The sequence below is a fragment of the Uloborus diversus genome, chromosome 4 (assembly GCF_026930045.1).
Source record: "Uloborus diversus isolate 005 chromosome 4, Udiv.v.3.1, whole genome shotgun sequence".
Classification (NCBI taxonomy): Eukaryota; Metazoa; Arthropoda; class Arachnida; order Araneae; family Uloboridae; genus Uloborus; species Uloborus diversus.
In genome coordinates, this window is record NC_072734.1 from 105,374,783 (window position 1) to 105,394,597 (window position 19,815).

The 19,815-nt window shown below is 33.9% G+C and overlaps 1 protein-coding gene across 1 annotated transcript in view; it reads right to left on the reverse strand.

Annotated features, from left to right (window-relative positions):
• LOC129221199 (sialin-like) overlaps positions 1–12,325 on the reverse strand; it is a 32,433-nt gene extending 20,108 nt beyond the window's left edge. Inside the window, exons 1-3 of the mRNA XM_054855651.1 lie at positions 12,196–12,325; positions 11,182–11,365; positions 6,129–6,262 (exon numbers count right to left, since the gene is read on the reverse strand). Of these exons, the coding sequence (XP_054711626.1) occupies positions 6,129–6,262; positions 11,182–11,365; positions 12,196–12,231 (354 nt within the window). The 5' untranslated portion in view covers positions 12,232–12,325. The remainder of the gene's footprint in view (positions 1–6,128; positions 6,263–11,181; positions 11,366–12,195) is intronic.
• Between the last annotated feature and the right edge of the window lie 7,490 nt (positions 12,326–19,815).

Below are 19,815 nucleotides of genomic sequence, written 5' to 3' on the forward strand. Positions count from 1 at the left end.
AATACGATATCAAGAAACTTAAGAGAAATGAAAAATAAAAACCCTCCCCAATCTTTCTTTAATCTTTTATTTAAAAAAATGAATAAATAAAATTAATGATTGAAACAACGGCATATAGTTTTTGGTTACTTATATCTTTCTATCAAGTGTAACTTGGAAAAAAAAAAGACAAAACAAGTTTTATTGAAAATGTTAAAACGAAAATAATTGTAAATAAAATTAGTTTTAAAAATAACTAAAATAAATCACCAGAATAGAATGTTAAAAGGGGAGAGAGATTTAAAAAAAGAAAAAAAAAAAAAGAACGAAAAAAAAAGATAGTAAGTACCATCAAAACCCTTTTAATTTAAAAAAAGTTCTTGAAATGTTCTTGATAGACATTTCAAAAAGAAAACAAGAACATATATATTTAGTTTTTTTCCCGATGGTAAGGAGTCTTATTCATCGATATTTTTTAACGCCCTTACAAGCGTGTTTCGTGCATTGAAGATATGCTTCAAAAACGCAATAAAGCGTATTTTAAACCTTTTTACATTAAACTAAGGGGCTTCGCCCCCTGATAATTGACGCTCACAAATCCTCGAAGATTGCTCTGCAGTCTTAATTTATTCGCCAAGAATAAAATCATCTATTACAAAGAACCATATTTAAAAACGCGTTACGAGTTCTATTTCGAACAAAATGAAAATCCCCCCCCCCCTCTCGCGTAGAAAATAGATTTTAAATTGTGAGCTTATAATTAGAACACAATCCCGCTTCTACCCGAAAACAAGAAGAACTTAATAGAAATATGTATAACCAAGATATTTAAAATAAAAAAAAAAGAAAAGTGCTTTGAAGAGCTCCCCTTTTCCCGGATTCCCAATTAACCTGTACCAACAGGCTAAGATAATGGTTCAGCATCCTGAGGCTCCTGATGCCAGGACCAAGCAGTTTTGCACGCTGGAAAAGTCGCTTTCAAATTCGTGGTCTCTAGCAATATGTTTTGATCTACAGCTCCGGAATAAATTGAGTTAAGGCTAGGACTTTTCACGAAAGTAGAAAACCTTATATCCGCTGTTCTAATTAGTGGAGAAAATTGGCATGAGTTTTATTCGATGCAGATCGAGAAATCTCGAACGACGTATATTGATAAGGGGTGTGGGAAGTCTTTGATCCTATTTATAGGCAGTTTTACACGAAATTACAGCTTAAAAAATTAATTACAAAATATTTATTCGAAATTTAAAATAAAAAACCCCAAGTGCAAACCTCCGGGGCTCGAAGTAAATTTGTACAAAATTTCAAGGCTGTAGGTAAAGTGGGATCTCCTAGACGCAGACCCGCCACAAAGAGAATTTCACAATTTGTTTGACGTTATTTTATTTATTTATTTTTTAAAATATATATAGAGATAAAAACAGTATCGTGGAGAATGGGGAAGCAAAAGGGATTAATCTTTAAAAAGTGTTATTTTTTTAACACAAAATATCAAATGTTAAAAATCAGTCGAGTCATCTGGCATCTCTTCTATCTCGGTCATCTTTCATTTCATTGGAGTTTATAATTTTTCGGTTACAGCTGCTTTAGATTTGACTCTTTCAAAATGAACTTTACTCCCCTAAAAACATTGACGAGCATTTTAATGTTCTAGTGGGGGGGGGGGGGACTTCCCTTCAGCTATCTCGATCATAGTTTCTATTGTCTAAACACAGAACGCAATTTCTTACATGAAAAAAGTGAATTTTCTTAAGGATGTCCTCCTCCCCCCCCCCCCCACTTACAACCATACTTTTTAAAAATCTACCCAGATTGGCTGAAGACAGGTTCGAAAATCCCACCATATGTCAACAATTTCACGGTAAAAAAGCTGCCTGGAAGTTACAGCAATTTGAGTAACATTTCGCTAGTCGGGATCCCGGTAGCACGAATTCTTTCAACTGTCTATGAAGCATATTTAAGAGGGAATAAAAATCCAAGTAAAGTCTGCAAGGTAAATCTCAAATTTAATTTAAAAAACAAAAACCTTTAAAAAATATCAGCGTCAAGTATCTATTGATTATAACACGTTTCAAAATGAACAGAAAAACGTTGACAGGACGATGTCGCGTTTACAGCTCTTGAATTTAGACAAATTCTGACAAACACAGAAAATTAAAACACTGATTGTTTTTTTTTTTTTTTTTTCATTCGACTTAGGTTTCAATTTGATATTACGTACCGAAAAACTCCGAAGTTTTCTTTCCAAACTGAAAGAAGTTTCGCTTTTAGTGCTGCCATCTGTTGAGTTATTATAAAAGTATATGTAATTTTGGATTAGGTAATTCCGTATCGCGTCTGCGAACATTTGAACAAGAAGAAACTGTTTTCTGTTAATATTTTTAGTTAAATATACTAGTATTCAAAAAAAGTTACAAAAATTTCTTTCCTTATGCTTAAAATCATTGGACCTTTTAAATTATGTGCGAAATGCTCGCTTTTCGTTAAGTTAAAATTTCCACATGTTCTTGCAGCTCTCAACTGCAATTACATTTCTGTTTTTAAAAAACTTACAGTAGTTTATCCCCCCCCCCTCCTTATAGAAACAATTTCGTCTTTGCAAACTTTACGAACATTGCACATCTACTCTCTCATAGTTTTCACTTTTCTATTTTAATAACATTTAGGGATCGAACGGGTAAAAAAGAACGAATCCTTAAAATGGGATCCTGGATCCATCCATTCACGTAAAAAATAAACGACCGTTCTTTTGAACGGTGAGCAGTTTGAAACATTGTATTGATGCACTTGATAAAATTTCTTTTTTCTTTTTTTTTTGGATTACATCCATCTTCAATTTTTTTTACTCTCAATCCATCTCAAATTTCTTTTTTCTCAGTGCAGTACAATGTATTCATTTCGAACCTTTTTACTTTCTGTTTTATTCAACACTAAGGGAACCTGCACGGCTTTGCCCGTTGTTGAAAATTAAAAGATCATTTGGTTCGCCAGTATACTTACAAATAATGGATGATGAATTTCTCGCCAATTTGCTATGTTCATTTGCTTGCCCATGTTACGGTTCCACGTTATGATAATTTGGTAACTTATTCGTTCACGTTGTGATAATTTGCTCGGTAAAATTTTCTTAAAATTGCAATAGAAAAAGAACAAAATCGAATTTTCGAATAATCGCTTCGAGATGCACACCCCCATGCTATAAACCAATTCTGTGCAAAATTTCATGAAAATCGGCAGAACGACCTAGGTGCTATGCGTATCACAGAGATCCAGGCAGAAAGAGATCTAGAAAGAGAGACTTTCAGCTTTATTATTAGTAAAGATTTTGCTTCAACCGTTTCAGTTCATTTGCAATTTTAAAATTTATCAATTAATAATGTTTTGTGCAACTTGTTTGGGCTACTAACAAAATGTTTGGACTTTCCACTTCCTGTCCCACGCACCTGCTAAACTTCTTCTCCCGCTTTCTGTCTCCAAAATTAATAAAAACCCCTTTTATCACTTTTCTGGAAATCCTTTTGTCTTCTATAACCATTGAGTGATAGACATTGACTTAAAAATAAGAAAATAAATTTGAAGAAAACCTTTCTGTTTTTATTTTCATGTTGTTTAATTTCTTTTTCTAACTAATTCGAAATTCTTCCTGGCAAAAGTACTTATAATTCGAACACTGAGACATGGCGAATGAATTGGAAGCACCAACGTAGCACTTCATTTTGTAACAGATAGAATCAGCGAGATCGTACTATCAGTGAAACTTTATTGTTTGAGAGTTCTCTGCTAACGCGGTCTCGCTGATGCTATTATTAGATAAAGTGGTCTGTTTCCGCTTCCAGTTCAACCACCATCTCTCTGTGGACAAGCTATACAAAAGTTGATCTGTCTTATTGGGTTATCCGAGGAAGTAATTCGGTTAAACTGAGACCATTAACATTACGTCTATGGGAAAATATTCGGTTCCAAAAAGTTTTACACTTATAAACGGAGCATTCATTTACCCGTTAACCTATTAAGCGGGGTCAACAATACCTTTTTTTTTACATCAGTATATCTGTATTTAAGAATAAACTTATTACAATGACCACCGCTTATTTAAATCATGTTTGTTTCAAACTGTGTTGATTCAATAAAATGGCTGGTTCAATAAAGCAAAAATGTGTATTTTTTTATTTCAAAGTGGTATTCTAAATGCAAATTTAAGAGAATTTTATTTAATTCCTTGTCAAACAAGATACAGTATTACATGAAATACACCGTCAGTCCTCGACTGGAATTGACTGAGCTGGCGGTGTATTTCATGTATTTCTGCCTTAGCCCTGGCTATAGGGCGGTAACTTACTGTACCTACCTTGCCTTCAATCTTCCGAGTTGAACCGAACCATTGTTTCGGTCACTCGTCTGGTCCGTGCTAATTCTGTATTAGCTACCAGTTTGTTTCGCACTCTAGGCTTCCTTAAGTGGTTTTCCACCTCCAGCTCAGTTACTCCTATGCCGGGCTGATGAGTGCTAATAAGCACGAAACTGCAGTCCTCGGTTGGAATTGGCTGAGCTGGCGGAGTATTTTATGTTTTTCTGCTTTAGCCCTGGCTATAGGACGGTAACTTACTTAAGATACAATATTGTGAAAGTATCTTCGCCGTTCAGTCAAAATGTTGATTCTCGGATTATTTAAAGATTTTTTTTTCGTAAATTCAAATTTATATGCTGTTGATTGCTAAAAATAGGTAGAAAATTAGGCACTCTTCATTCAATGCCATAAAACTACCTATAGGCATTAGAATTCGCACCTCCGTTGCCTCATGTAGACGCCATCTATTAAAGCCTAGAGCACAAAGGTCCATCGACACCATGTCTCTCTCCATCTCACTGGTTTTGTTTTGACTTTTCCCAAGAAAAAAGTCCAGAAAAGAACAACACTTTGCCTCCCCCTCTTTTCACCGTTCACAAAAAAAAAAAAAAAAGTAACTTTCCTAAAAGAAGACAAAGAACAAAAGACTGCGCTGAGGAACCACATGTTTCTGCGGAAGGGTTAGTCACATAATCTTGATTCATTTAAGCGTCGTGTTTGATTCAAAAATCCGGCAGATTTTTTATGGTATTAGGGCCATTCCACGGAAAAGTCAACAGTTTGTCCGGTTCATATCAATATATAATAACCAATTACCGAGTAACGCTCCTGACGTCATCAATAATGAAACTCGCTCCATGGCATGATTATTTGATAATATGTTTTGGTAATGCTTGACATGCAGGGAAAGGCTTTACTGTGACAAGGCTGAACTGGATCCGGTAACCGAAGCGTTTTACTGGTAAGACTGTGTCATTTCAGGGGAATGAAGAAACATAAAAGCAGATGAATTTGACGAAAATTTTAATAAGGTAGCATTGTTCACAAAGCCATTTCGCCCGATGCGACGAAAATTTCTTGAGATTTGATGATGCATTTTTGAAAAAATGCATTTAAAAGCAGAAACCAGATTTTTAAACGAGTTTTCAGTCATTTTTGGGCCCCTGAAAACAATGAGGGGACTAGCTCAAGCTTGCTAACTCAAGCTCAAGGGCAAGCTCGACATGATAACTTGATTATATTTTTGGTAGCGTTTGACATGCAGGGAAATGCTTTATTTTAACAGGCTGAACTCGATCTGGTAACTGAACTGTTTTACTGGTAAGACTGCCATTTTAAGAGAATGAAGAAACGAAAAAGTGGTCAACAATGAACGCGATCTACTGGAGTTAAGGGTTCATCCAATGGAGTTAGGGTTAAAATTTCAACCATCAAAATATCACCAAACAGGCAATTCCTTCGATCAAATGTAGAAGCAATTTTCACCCCTCATACCTTGACGGGCGATTTTCTAGTATTTTGTTAAAAAGTTAATTTTAAAGGCTAAGACGAAATTTTTTTCTTAAGGAATCACACATAAGTTTGCAATCTGTTAAGCAGAACAAATTTATTGATTCATATTTTAAAGTATTATTTTCAATGAAATATATGTCTTCACATGCGGGACAAAACGACCGTTTTCCGTGGAATGGCCCTATAGCAGGATTTGATTCTGTATTTGAGGGATTTGATTCATTAAAGCGGATGATTCAATTAGCCACCGATTCAAATATCCGGTGCTCATTGTATAAAAAAATCTAACCTTTCTTTCAGCTGACGTCTGAGGTAGATGTTGCTGTATGTACATCAGTTCCCGTTTGGAGATTCTAGGATGCTCAGCTGGGGTGTTGTAAACCAGCGTCACCCAAAACACAAACCACACGCAGCCTACAGCACCTAGAAATGAATACAGTTGAAGCTCAAATTAAAGTAATGGTAAAAACAGAAGGAAATATAACTTTACAATACAATTGGAAACTTTAAAATTTTGAATTTTTCTTTTTCTTTTTTTTTCTGCTACTGAAGGCATTAAGACATCACAGATCTTAGGTCTACTTCCTCTTCGACGCAAGTGAAAGCTAGAAGCATAAGAATGCGGGGGAAGACAAATTCAAAACTAAAACTTCAGTATGTATCAGGTCTGTCATTTCGGGAGAAAGAAGGGGGTCAAGAGGGGGAAGCAGATTTCCGCCTGGCTTTGAGAAATGAATGTACTCCCATATTAAGTGAGAGGGCGGTTTCTTACTCTGTCTAATACTGACTATCCGATTTAAGGGGAGGGGTCACAGCATCTTTCTCCTAATGCCCATCCTCTCCAAAATCAAAGCAGGAAAAAAAAAAAAAAAGACTGAAAAACATTGCTTTTATATCAGCGAAAAAAGACACACACAGCGAAAGAAAGACCAGTTCTTCGACAGGGTGGCGACAGATCAGGGAAATCAGGGAGATCAGGGAAAAGTCAGGGAACTTTATTAATCAGGGAAAAATCAGGGAAATATCAGGGAATTTTGAAAAAATAACAAAAAATCAGGGAAAATTGATTTTATGAAGAATTTTTTTTGTTTTTTTTTTTTTGCTTTACAAAATTAAGTACTCTAATTCCCTACGCATTTTCCGCCAGTTATCTGTTCAAAAAAAAAAAGTAAAATTAATGAGGTGCGATTATACACTGCCGCATATTTGTGCATCTTTTTTTCTCAACGTCAAAGTATTGAATCTTACTTATTAACCACAGGATGAACTTCCTGAAATTGTTTCTGTGTCTGTTAGGTTATTTTACCTAGCTTGAAATTTCCTTTTACGCTTTCAATGCTACGTAAAATAAACAACCATACAGGCAAAGAGGAAGCCTTCCTTAATGCCTTAGCTCCTTTGCCTTTATTCCATTGTCTCGAAGTAATTAAGTACTGTAATCAAGATTTCAAGAAGAAATCTTTGGTTTTTGAATTAATACTTTAAAAGCTTAAAAGTTATTATTTCTTCGGGTTTTTAATTTAATTGCTAAAATTGAATTTTCTATAAAAAAAAAACTTTGTTTTTTGCCGTTATACTATTTGTTGTCACCGCAGATTATAAAGGTTTTCTTTTCTTCAGACTTAAGTAATTCTTTAATTTTATAACCAAGTTGTATTCTTCTTTTATATATTTTGATATTAACTAATTGCTTTTTTTTTTCTTGCATTTCAAAGTTGTTTTTTACAAAAGCAATCTAAGATTTTTTTTTCGTTGCATACTGAAATTATTTGAAATAGAGTTAACTTGTGTATTTAAGTAAATATCTTTATTTTTTATTGTTAAAATGCTGTATTCATTCATTAAAACCTATGTTCTTGATTAGAGAAAAGCTCCCTATGAATGGATGTCAAATGGTTTCATCTGTTTTGCATAAATATGTCAATTAGTTATATAAGAATAACTACATTGATTCTATTCTTTCACTATTATTTGTTACTCTTGCAACAATTATTATACTGTTTGAAAACTTAGTTCAAAATAATTTCAATTACTTTTTAGTTCTATCATAAAAACACATATGTTTTTAAGAGCAATTTTAATAGTTTCTTAAAATTCTTATGCTAAGTGGTTTCTGGAAGTAAAGTTTTTTTTTTTTAATTTTCTATAATCTTTCCATTGTATAAAAATTTAATATACTGTTTTGTAGGTCCCCCCCCCCCCCCCGCCCAAAAAAAATTGTCTTGGTTTTTTTTCTTTTTAACCACTTTATTAAAAAGGTAGCATCTTTTTAAAATATATCTTTAGTTCAGCAACTTTACACAACTTAAAACGTTTAAAATACTGCATTTTATACATACAAACATACAATGGATTTCAAGTAGAGCAAAGAAAGAAAACCATTATCATTGGTAACGTAAATCAGGGAAATTTGGTGAACTTAATCAGGGAAATCAGGGAAAAGTCAGGGAACTTTTTTTCACAGTTCCTGTCGCCACCCTGTTCGACAAAGCTGTCCGGACTACCAAACAGGTCCCATTCCTGTAATAGCTTAGGCGCAGGGGTGCCCATCCCGCCCCCCCCCCCCCCAAGTTCAATGGCGCAAATTCTCCCCCAAAATTTTCCTCAACTCTCTCCCTTCCTTTTGTTTTTAGTTCTTTTTCATGTTATTTATTTATTTTTTTTAAATAATTTTTAATTTTTTTCGCTTTTCAATATTTTTTATTTATTTATTCTTCTAAATATTTAATTATTTTTAATTATTATTTTATTAGAAAATTTCTGTGCTACGCCAATGACATACACAAACTAAATAAAATAAAAATAAACAAAATAAAATAAATACCTAATTTAAATTAAAATAAATAAATAAAAAGCAATTTTAACCCCCCCCCCCGCCCCCCAAATATTTTGATGGCGCAACTTACACCATAATCCCCCTTGTTAGCACCCCTGGCTTAGGGTTATGGTGATAGTAATTTCGTTTCAAGATGGAAAGAGCCTAAGATCTATTTCATACAAAAAGAGATAAATGTTCGTAAATTCAGAATTAGACTTTTCTCGATTCCTAACTGTATGAAAAAAAAAAAAAAAAAAAAGAAAGAAACACATTGATAATAACAAATAGTGCTAAAAGTCTGCTTTTTATCATGACACGCTACAAAACTAGAATGTTGCTGACCCAAAATAATCGCAAAAAATTAGTTTCTCAAGTTTCACTGTTTGATTAGCAGTTAGCATTATTTATTGAAAGATTTGAGGAAACTAAGTGAGAAAATATCAATGTAATAACGAAATAGAATGAATAAACTAAATCTTTACCAATCACTTTTGCTGAAATACTTTTGTTTTAAGGAATATGTATATTGTTTTCCTAATTGACTATTGTACGGAGATGATGTTAATTTCAAACAAATAAAACTAATCTTCCGATTTCACAACTTTTAGCTAACATTTTCCGATTTTTTTTCCCAGTCTGTGAACGTAATTTTAATTTAAAACAAACTGTTTTTTCATTTATATATCCCATTTTGTTTCTTTTATTCAAATCCTTTTTTTCCCCATTCTCTTGTTTTTGTTGTGGTGGCGACATATAGTGGCATATTTTAAAAACGGAAACCCGAGTCAACTGCATGTTGACCTTAACAGTTTCTTCATATGTGAAACATTTATTTTACCATTTTTTGAACTGAAGCTGTGGTGAAATTTTCCCTGAAATTTTTTGTAGTTCATAAAGGTGGCGGAAAAAATAAATTAGACTAAGCAGAAGCGTTTTCAAGTTGGCATGAAAGGATTCTGAAGTATGATTCACTTGTTGTAAAAGTGTCCATTCAAAATTGAAAGCATTTTTCAGAGCAATAAATGAGCACTTTCTACCTTTACCCCACCTTTTTAAAGCTTCAAGGCATTGAATAAAATAATACATTTTTTTCTACGGTAACAAAATAGAATTGTCAATTATAAAATTACTATTTACTGAAAATCATTCATTGTGATGTTCCGTTTTCAGCTGTAATTGACTGCAGTAGAAAATTTGTGTTTTGGAAAAGTACAAATAGCTGTTAAATGTATCAAGTTATGGAAACAACAAACAATGAGATTCATTACGAATTGCAGAAATGTATACATGTTTGAAACTCGGAAATTGACTATGAAATATATGTTTACATTGCAATTTCAAAACAGAAAACTTTCATTTCTTAATGTGATCTAGGTACAAAAAAGGAAAAATATAATGCTGTTAAAATTTTAAGTCAGAAAACAATCAGTAGGGAGTTAGACGGCGAGTCAAACTAGTCTGAAATTTGTACTAAACAGATTATAGCCATAACCTTTACAGTGGCTTTTTTTACAAATCAAAATACAGAACTGAAGACGCATTCTGTGTCAGAATTAGTTCCGTGAAAAATAAGTGTTAAAATAAAAGCACGTGATATTTGATTACATGAACAAATAAAAAGGAACACACACACACACATTATATATATATATATATATATATATATATCCGTCTAAGTCTAATCTAATATCTAATCTGTCAGTCTAATATATATATATATATATATATATATATATATATATATATATCAAGTCAGTCTAATTAGAAACAATGAATAAAAACTAGAAACTGTAGTATTTAAAGACTCTTTTAGAAATGAAAAAAAAATCAGACAGTTTAAACTTAAGGAATATAAGGAAGAAAGACGCATACAATTCGCACAGCTTTGAAATTCTACAGAAAGACAATAGATGGCGCCACCAATAATAATAATAAAGGTTTATTTTTTGGATTTACATTTTCATGATGGAAAATGTCATTTCAAAATGAATAATTATAAACCAATTAAAACAAATAAAACAAATAAATAAAAAAAAAACACACGAAGGAACATCAACTGCGGTAAATTCATCAATTCCGGTTTACGGTTTTTAAAAAAAATATGAAAAATGGATTGAATTTTGAAAAGTTTTTTTTCTCCTACAGAGGTTCTACGATGTACGTCGCAGCGTGTATTTCTGCTACCGGGCCTAAAGACTGGTAGACTTTTTTTTTTTTTTTTTGATGAGGCACCATTATCGTCGGTAAGTCGATTCTACTTCAGAACTTTGGTGCACAGTTTCTCACCAGATACAGGCACTTGGGCTCTTAGGCTCTTACGATGCGAAACTGCTCTAGGAATTTAATCTAGCCAGGAGTATCCAAGCCAAACTAATACTCAAGGGATTTTTCACATGTCGCATTGCATAATCAGACTTTGACGTGATGATTTCCTCTGGAACGTCAAATGTAACTTATGCTGATTGATCACAACTAAGATGCTGAAAGTGCATGTTACACCTGTAATTAGAAGAAGTGTTCTTACCGAATAAGTAGAATGCCGAGGGCCAACCCCCGGCCACATTGTACTGGATGAGAAAGCCCGTGACGGGCATGGTGACGATGGTGCCCACGTGCTGCCCGATGGTGCATATGGAGAGCAGACGACTGCGTTCCTGAGTCGGTGCCCAGCGGGAGAACATGGCGTACATGGAGGCGGAATTCACGCCCTGGAATTTGAAAAAGAAAAGATTTTAAACCGGAAGTCACATTGCCAGTGGAATAATTATTCTTCTATAAAGAGAACATATTCGATTATTTCATTTTAGTTTTCAAGCAAGGTGTTTACGCTAGGGCGAATCCAGACATTAGTCAAGGTGGGAGGGACGATTGATGTTAAATACCTGCCCTTTACTGCATGTCCTGGCTTACAAATACTGATCACAAATGTTTCGGACTTCAACTCCAAAAAGAAAAAAAAAAAAAATGCGTTGGAGAGCCCCAAACTTCCTTTCTCCTAACACCCAAAACCGTCTAAAATTGCATTTTTTAAGCTTCAGTGGCGAAAAATTACCAGTGAAGAGTCCCTCTGGGGAAGGGCGATCGCCCTCATCACCTCTTCCTTGTATCCGCGCCTAGTGTCTAGTGGGGGGAGTAAAACGCAATTGTTCTGCGCTGGTTTAGTTAGTCGTTTGGTTGTTTATAGTGTTAACAATATTTGTTCTCGGCTTTAAAAAATCTAATGATTTTAAATTGATTTTAAATCGAGTTTTAATTTTGATATTGTGAAATAAAAGATAAACTTTGCTTTGTGACTGAAAAGGGAAAAGAACTTAAAATGGAAGCATATACCGGAAGACCGGTTACGAAATTCAGAGACTAAAGTTTTGCACTTGTTACCGTTAGCTTACTACCTTAACATTAACCGTCACTTTACTAGTTTAGCTGCACCATGCTTGTGAACTCTCACCGGTGCGAAAGTTTATTTTAGGTACCAGTGTGAAGATTTTTTTTTTTTGCACAAGATAAACTGTTAATTTAACCACCATATTTGACCTACTTGTGCCGCTCCGATGATGATGCGTAGAACGACCATGGCTGTGACACCGAATTCCGCCGCATATGGGGTGATGAGAGTGAGAAGTGAAGTGAAGAAGATTCCTCCTCCTAGCAACCACTTGGCTCCCAGTAGCTCAGAGAGACGGCCTCCAAGCAGGGGCGTGCAGATGTAGCCGTAATAGAATGCGCCCAGGATGATGCCCTGGGTGGAGGGGCTCCATGTGAATTTGCCCTGCTGTGAAGAAAAACCAATCCAAATAAGGACCAAGTTTGTTCCAATCTTGTTGGAAAATCAAAATTGCGAAATAGACTTCGAAATTGCAAAGAAACGGAGAGTGCATGATGTCACACATGTCAAAACTAATCCAATTAATAGAGGAAACTTGATACTTTAGACAATCTCTTTTTTATTCAAGATTAAAAGGTTTAGAACTTTTTTATGTGATCCAAGTAATTGTTCTAAGATACTATATGGCAAGACAGAGCATAAGTAGAAGCGAGAAAGCATTAATTGTTGTTTTGCAATTGATAAACGTATATTACTATACAAATGAAGAGAGAAAGAGATCAGGACAAGTTCTTTTTGAGAAAAAAATCTGCTTTCGTTACTTTTACACACTTGAAATTTTTATTTTACGGCGATAGAAAACTCTTTTTTCTTAAACTTTTTCCGAATCCCATCGATTCTAACTCTTTAGTTGAAACACACTCACAGAGAAGTAGAAATACATTTAGAGAAGAAAAACTGCTTCGATTTACTTTTATACTCGTACTCTTAGACTTGTTCATCTTATGATGCAAGAAGAAAGTAGATAAATAAGGAAGCCTCTTATTTGATACTTTACCATGACGTTCCGAGAAAGATATCAATTTAAAAAAAACTAGTTGTTTATAAGTTCATATATTGTCCTTAAAAAAAAAATCAGGCCTGTTGCATTAATGATGATTGGAGTAGCACAGTAATTGAAAAGTCTTGACAAGTAAAACTGAGAAATAAACTCCTTTATACCATGAAATAAACTCAAAAGACATGCCTGCAGCCAATCATCTCACTTTAGTTTAATACAGGGTGTCCTGAAAAGGACCGACTGTTTTCAAAAAATTATAACAGGAAAACGGTAAATGACAAAAAAAAAAAAAAATTCTTGCAGAAAATTCATGCGGTGGGCCGTAAATCCCCCCCCCCCCTCCCGAGTTCCAAATTTTAGTCGAAAATTTTTCTATTAGATGACGCTACAGATAGTAAGCCCGTAAATAAAAAAAAGATAGAAAATTACATCATATAATTTTTCAAAAACAATAAACATAAGAACAAAACAATATTTTCAAGCAATAGTTGGCTGTAATCATGTGTCGCAATCGGAGGAAAAATCGGCGAATTTCAATTCTTCTTTTTTGATTTACAGGCTTACTTATGTGCAGCGCCATCTATTGAAACATTTTTAACAAAAATTTGGAACTCTGAGGGGGAAAATTTAGCACACATGAATTTTCTGCAGGAATTTGTTTTTTATCATTAATCGTTCTCATGTTATGAATTTTTGGAAACAGTCAGTCTTTTCCAGGACACCGTGTAAGAACTACAGTAGTATTAAACTTGAATTGTGACATCATGCATTTTTCCTTCAAACACTTTCAAAAGCAATATATATAAATTCTACTATTCATTTCCAAGTTTAATAAAACTTCAGATTTTCATACAACTGTACATTTTTGTTACCATCTTAAGAGAAACTTTGCGTTGTAATTCATTACACTTTTCCAATTTTATATTTCAGCCCTAAATGTAGTATAACTAGATACACAAATCCGTCATGGACCTTATTTACGGTTTGGCAACGGACCCATCAGTTGTCCGGCTGCGGGTATTTTGACCACTACGTAGTGTCAACAGTGCTAAAAAAACTCGTTTTATTTCAGGATTATTGGACTTCATGCGCATAATAAACATGCTTAGGGCTTATACAGAATTATGACTGCATGAAAAATGCCGAGAAAAGGGAAAAGTAAAAAAAGAATTCGAGTTTTCACCATGTTTCTGATGAGGAACCAAAGAGCCTTAAACCCATGAAAATACAATAATAAAGAGAGTATTTCGTATCAAATGAATCGTTCATCATTCTTTTACAAGGTTTCTTAGTTTAGGTTTTGGGTTCCATGGAACGGTTTTTCGTTGTGTTAGCAGTGTCGTAAAATATTCCTCAACTTTTCTTAATCAAAGGATTGAGCAATTAGTTTTTAATTTTTTTAAGTGTAGACTCCAAGTGTTTTTTTTTTTATTTAATTATTATTATTTTTTAACTAACATGTTAAGTAATTTTGGAATACAAAAAGATACCATTGGACTATCATGTTTGAAAAAGTAAGTAACGAGAAATAAGGAAAACATTTATGTTTTTTAAAAATAACATTTAACCCTTAAATACATGATTTAAAAAAAAAAAAAACGCTTTAAAATATGACATTTGACTTTTGACTAACTAATGCTCAAATACTTTAAAACGATAGTTTATAGAAAAATACTTTTAAATGATAGTTTAATTTAGGTATGATTTATGGTTAAATAACCACTTGGTAAATACCGGGCTTCAACTAAAACGAGCTATGTGAGCCTCACATGACTTTCTTTTACGCCAATTTAATGATAATAGCACCTTAGAGTAAGCACGGAAACACTTTAAATATGTTCACCCCTAATTTGTCACGAACAGAAGTAAAAAAGCGTTTTACAGAGATTAATTTTCCCAATATCGGCAATTTAAACGTGATTCAATGGTTAACACTCTAAAATATCCCTAATAATGCCAAACTGAAACCAGATTCAAAAAATAATTTTTTCGCCAAATTTGTGGCCAAATTGGCGACACACCGCCAGCAAATTTGGCGAGCAAAAACTTGTGGACATACTGCCAAATGTTCGCCAAATTATAACATCAATTGAGTTTGCATTGAAATTAAGTGATTTTTCCCCCAAAAAGGTGTTATAGACTCCTTTCGGAACATCCGAATGCAGTCAAAAGGGAAGGTGCACAACTATACCCCCCCTAGGAGGTAGATACCAAATTTCAACTTTCTACGGCATACCATTTTTGAGTTATGCGAGATACGTACATGCACGCATGCAGACATCACGAGAAAACTCGTGGTAATTATCTTGGAGACGTCCATACATTCTAGGTACATATGCACGTGCGTCGGGCAGAAAAAACAACTTGAAATTCATTCGGGGGTGAGCAAAATGGAAATTCAAGCCGATATTTGAGTGAAATTTTTTTCGCGAATACAATACTTCCTTTACTATGTAAAAGGAAGTAAAAACAAATAATTTACCATCAAACGTCCAAAAATATTAAAATGCCTCACTATTTAAGTAGTAGTAAAATTTTATTCGTCATACAACTAAAAAAGTAGGCATTTTCAAAGTGCACTAAACTAAAAAAAATCCTACATTTGCGAATGGCGAAAAAAGAATTATATTCCTGTTTACCACCAGATTGGTGCATTCACAAGTTAAAAAAAATGATTTAATAGCATCTTCAGTTAGTATTTTCTTGGTTATTGGCAACTACGAAATTTCACTTTGTTCTTATATTATTATTTTGGAAGACTAAATTCGGTATGTTGTCAAATGGCAAAACAAAGCATTTAAGGGTTAAATGTAAATTTTTCGGTCATAAGAATAACATGAATTACTTACGCACTGAATGTTTCTGAACTAAGGCAGTTTATTCTTGAAAACTATTTACGATCAAATTGGTACTCGGAATTGACATTCAGTTTTAATTTTCAGTTCATAAAGACTGTTGTACAAAAATTCTGCAATAGCAATTTGTATGGAGAAATGAAATAATGGACTTCGCCTGCCTAATTCTCCAGCACTATGGTACCTAATCTGTTTAGTACGTCCGAGAAAATGATAATTATAAAAAGGATATTTAATGAAATAATACAGAGAAATAAATTTTTAATTATCAATTGTAGCACATTTTCTAAACATTATTCCAGACTTTAGCTGTATTGCGTAATGAATATCCAGTAATGATAAAAATGATACTTAAATTTGAAATAAGGTGTATAATTTGAAAATAAAGATAAATGAAATTGCATTTATCTCTCATAGTATACAAGGGAAAATGTAGTACCAATTTAAATTAGTGTTTTCATTTGCGTTTTGCATATCTTGGTACTTATACGTATTATCCCGTCGACCTTTTTCGCCAAACAAAAAATTACGGCCAAGTATGCGCTAGACTGCCAATACAATGATAGAGTGGCGTAACCCTTTCTATTGTACTCATTTTGGAAAATCTTTTGAAGCAGATATTTGGCAATCCTTTTTTTAATTTTTAATCTCAATTTTCATTTGGCAATTAGTTTGGTTTTGAGAAATGTTCGACGAAACAATGCGTTAGTATCCATATCTTTTAAGTGTATAAAAAAAAAAAAAGTGAAAATTGAAATAAATATAAATAATTTGCATCACATGAGAAAAAATATGTACGCATTTTATAATTTGTTTATATTTGTGATTGTTTTTGAAGCTGAATAAAAACAGGCAAAATCCATGTTTTTTCCCCAACGGTATCATTGCAGTATTTTTAACAACTATCTGATACAAAAGAGTCGTTTTGAATATCAGGTATAGGAATGATCTATACATACCTGTTGCCACTTTAATAAGGACTACATAAGGGAGAATGCAGAAAGTGGTATTCTGACATCTCCTAGAGCCGTCTCAAAATGACCAACGCATTTTCCTTTAAAAAGATTTAAAGAGCAATTCGCTACATTTCACCAAATAGAGTTTTAGGAAGAAAAAAAAAAGAACGCCAGTTAATTAGAGACAAACCAGATGCATCTTAAGTGGCCAACAGTAAGTGGAAATTGACAACAACATGAAATTTTGAGAACATTGTATTTTTTTTTTTTTTTTTTTTATACTTTTTATCAAGGATAGCGTAATCTTCGCAATTTAGACAGCGTGCAAATTCATTTCGAAATCAAGAGATAAACTTGTACAAAAGGCATTTAAACGATTTTGTAGTATTTTTGTAATTTTACTTGGGGTGATGGCACACAACAGAGAAAAATCTTGCATAGATCTTAGTAGTACTACCATAGATATACATATGGGAAAATTCATTAAATCCTAATCGCAATAATACAACAGAGATGAAAATGGTGAGAACTTTTAGAAGAATTAAAAATAAGTCTATATAAGACTTTGAACTTTGTTTCACTATGGAGTTATATTTTGCCAGAAGATTTTTCTAAGAGAAAAAAAGGCCATTGATCAATTTTTCGATAAATTTTCAACCGATTTCGTTTTCTTTTTTCTTCTTTTACATGTGATTAGAGACAATGCTTCGTAAGGAAATGTTTGCAAACTTAACATCTTTTTCGCCTGAATTAGTAAAGTAAGATTTAGTCGTTATACATTACTATCACGGACGACCAGGAGGAAAGGGACCGTGAGGCAGATTGCGCCATTGAAATTTTTGGGGGGTTGTTCTCATTTGGAGGCCCTCGTTCTGGGATAGGGTTGCTCCGTAGCACTGAATAAACAAAATCGTTTTTCAACTGAAACTACTTCATTTGTCGCACAATTTAACAGTGGAGCATTAAAACTGATAATCATAAATGCATTCGATGTGAAAGCATGAAACACAAAAGTTTCACCATAAAAATAATTTGTAAAAAAATAGATCAATAAGAGATTTTTTTAAAAAAATATCTGATAATTTACGACCCTAAAATTTCAATTCCTTACATTTCCCCCGTTTTTTCTTTTTTTTTTTTTGCAATGACCTAAACTATTCAGATTTTCCTCTGTTGTATAGCAACTCTGGGTTAAACCCCACTTTCTTCTACAAATCATGGAAATTCAGAAGAGAAGGCATTTTAGTGAAAAGATTCACTCGTTAACCGTGCAGACTCGTAAATTGAAATGCATCTGATTTGCAGCGAATTGTATGATAAACATTTTTCGTTAAAGTAAAAACTAAATGGCGGAATAAAAAAATTGAGCTAGAATTTTTTTACTCCTAATATGAAAAATTTAAAGAATACAAATTCTAGTGCCGCTTAGTCTTTATTAATTCCGAAGCATTCTAATACTTAGAACGCTTTTGTTAATTAATGTTTTACGAGCGTTACGCATATAATAAATTTTAGAAAACATGCATTTGAAAGTTGGCGTTCAACCACGAAAAAACATTTTTACAGGAAGAAAAGTATCTTTTGTAGAATTATATTTTATTGCGTGTAGATGTAAGAGCACTGGGAAAGCACAAACAGTGTACCAATGTGAAAGGTTTTCAAATTGAGGACAGTAAGTGATGCGGTTTTTAAAATAGTCGAAGCAAAAAAAAATGTTCCGTCCAGAACTAAACGAGCCTACTTTCCTGTATACCAACATCGACTTTCTAGTATCAAATCAATAATCTCTAAATTAGCTAGAGTCGCTAATAGTCGCTAGAGTCGCACATAGTCGAAGCAAAAAAAAAATGTTCCGTCCAGAACTAAACGAGTCTACTTTCCTGTATACCAACATCGACTTTCTAGTATCAAATCAATAATCTCTAAATAAGCTAAGCAAGTTGAACTCTGGTCTATGCACTCAAACCACTTTACCTGTACTCATACCTGGTGCGGCTGAATCTAAATCCAGAATTTTATCCAGATTCGCGACTCCCAAGAGCGTAAGTTAAGAATTAGGACCTACAGGGTCTGTATAAAAAGTAATGTGACTAAGCTGTGTTCTTAGAATTTATTGCAGATATTAATACTCACACCTAATGTTTTTTCAAAATAAGACCCTTGGCCTTGCACACACACTTATCCCAGCAAGTCTTCTAAGCTTTGAAGACCGCTTTGTAGTCTGCTTCCGGAACGCCCCTTAAAAGTCTTGTACTAGAGCTTTCACGAATAAAAAGAAGTCAGCTGGTGCTAAATAGGGGCTGTAGGCGGGCTGGGGAAGCGTAGAGATACCGTTATTGACCAGGAAGTCTTGGAGGATGAAACAGTTTTTTCCAGCATTTCTCAAGTCTTAGCAACGATGCTGTGAACTTTCATTTCATCAAGTCCAACTTCATCAGAAATCCTTCTCACACTTAACTGGCGGTCCGACTTTGGCACAACACGCATACGATTCCGATTTGAGTCTGTTCTGTTGGTTTAAGATTCATCCTCGACGCTCTCCCGGCCATCTTTGAAACACTTGCGTGAATGGGACACATGCGCCTTTGGCAGACAATTATCTCCTTACACTTGCTTACACATCTCTTAAGTCCCTGAGGCCGATTTACCAAGTTCCACACAAAACTTAATAGCTTAACGCTGCTCAAATGATCTCTGCATTTTGGAGCTGGAACCGACGTTAGCAACAGAGGTACACTATAACGAGGATGCTGCCCGAACAAAGACTCCCAGGCGACTGCGGATCGGAGTGAGTCCCACCTGTAACCACCATCACCGACCTAACCGCTTTGTGCGTCCTTGGGAGGTACCGTCGCATCAGGAAAAAATGAGTCTCATTACTTATTATACCCTGTATCACTTTTAACAACCCGATATATTTATGTACGTACAGGAATTTATATAAAATTTCATAGAAAGATTC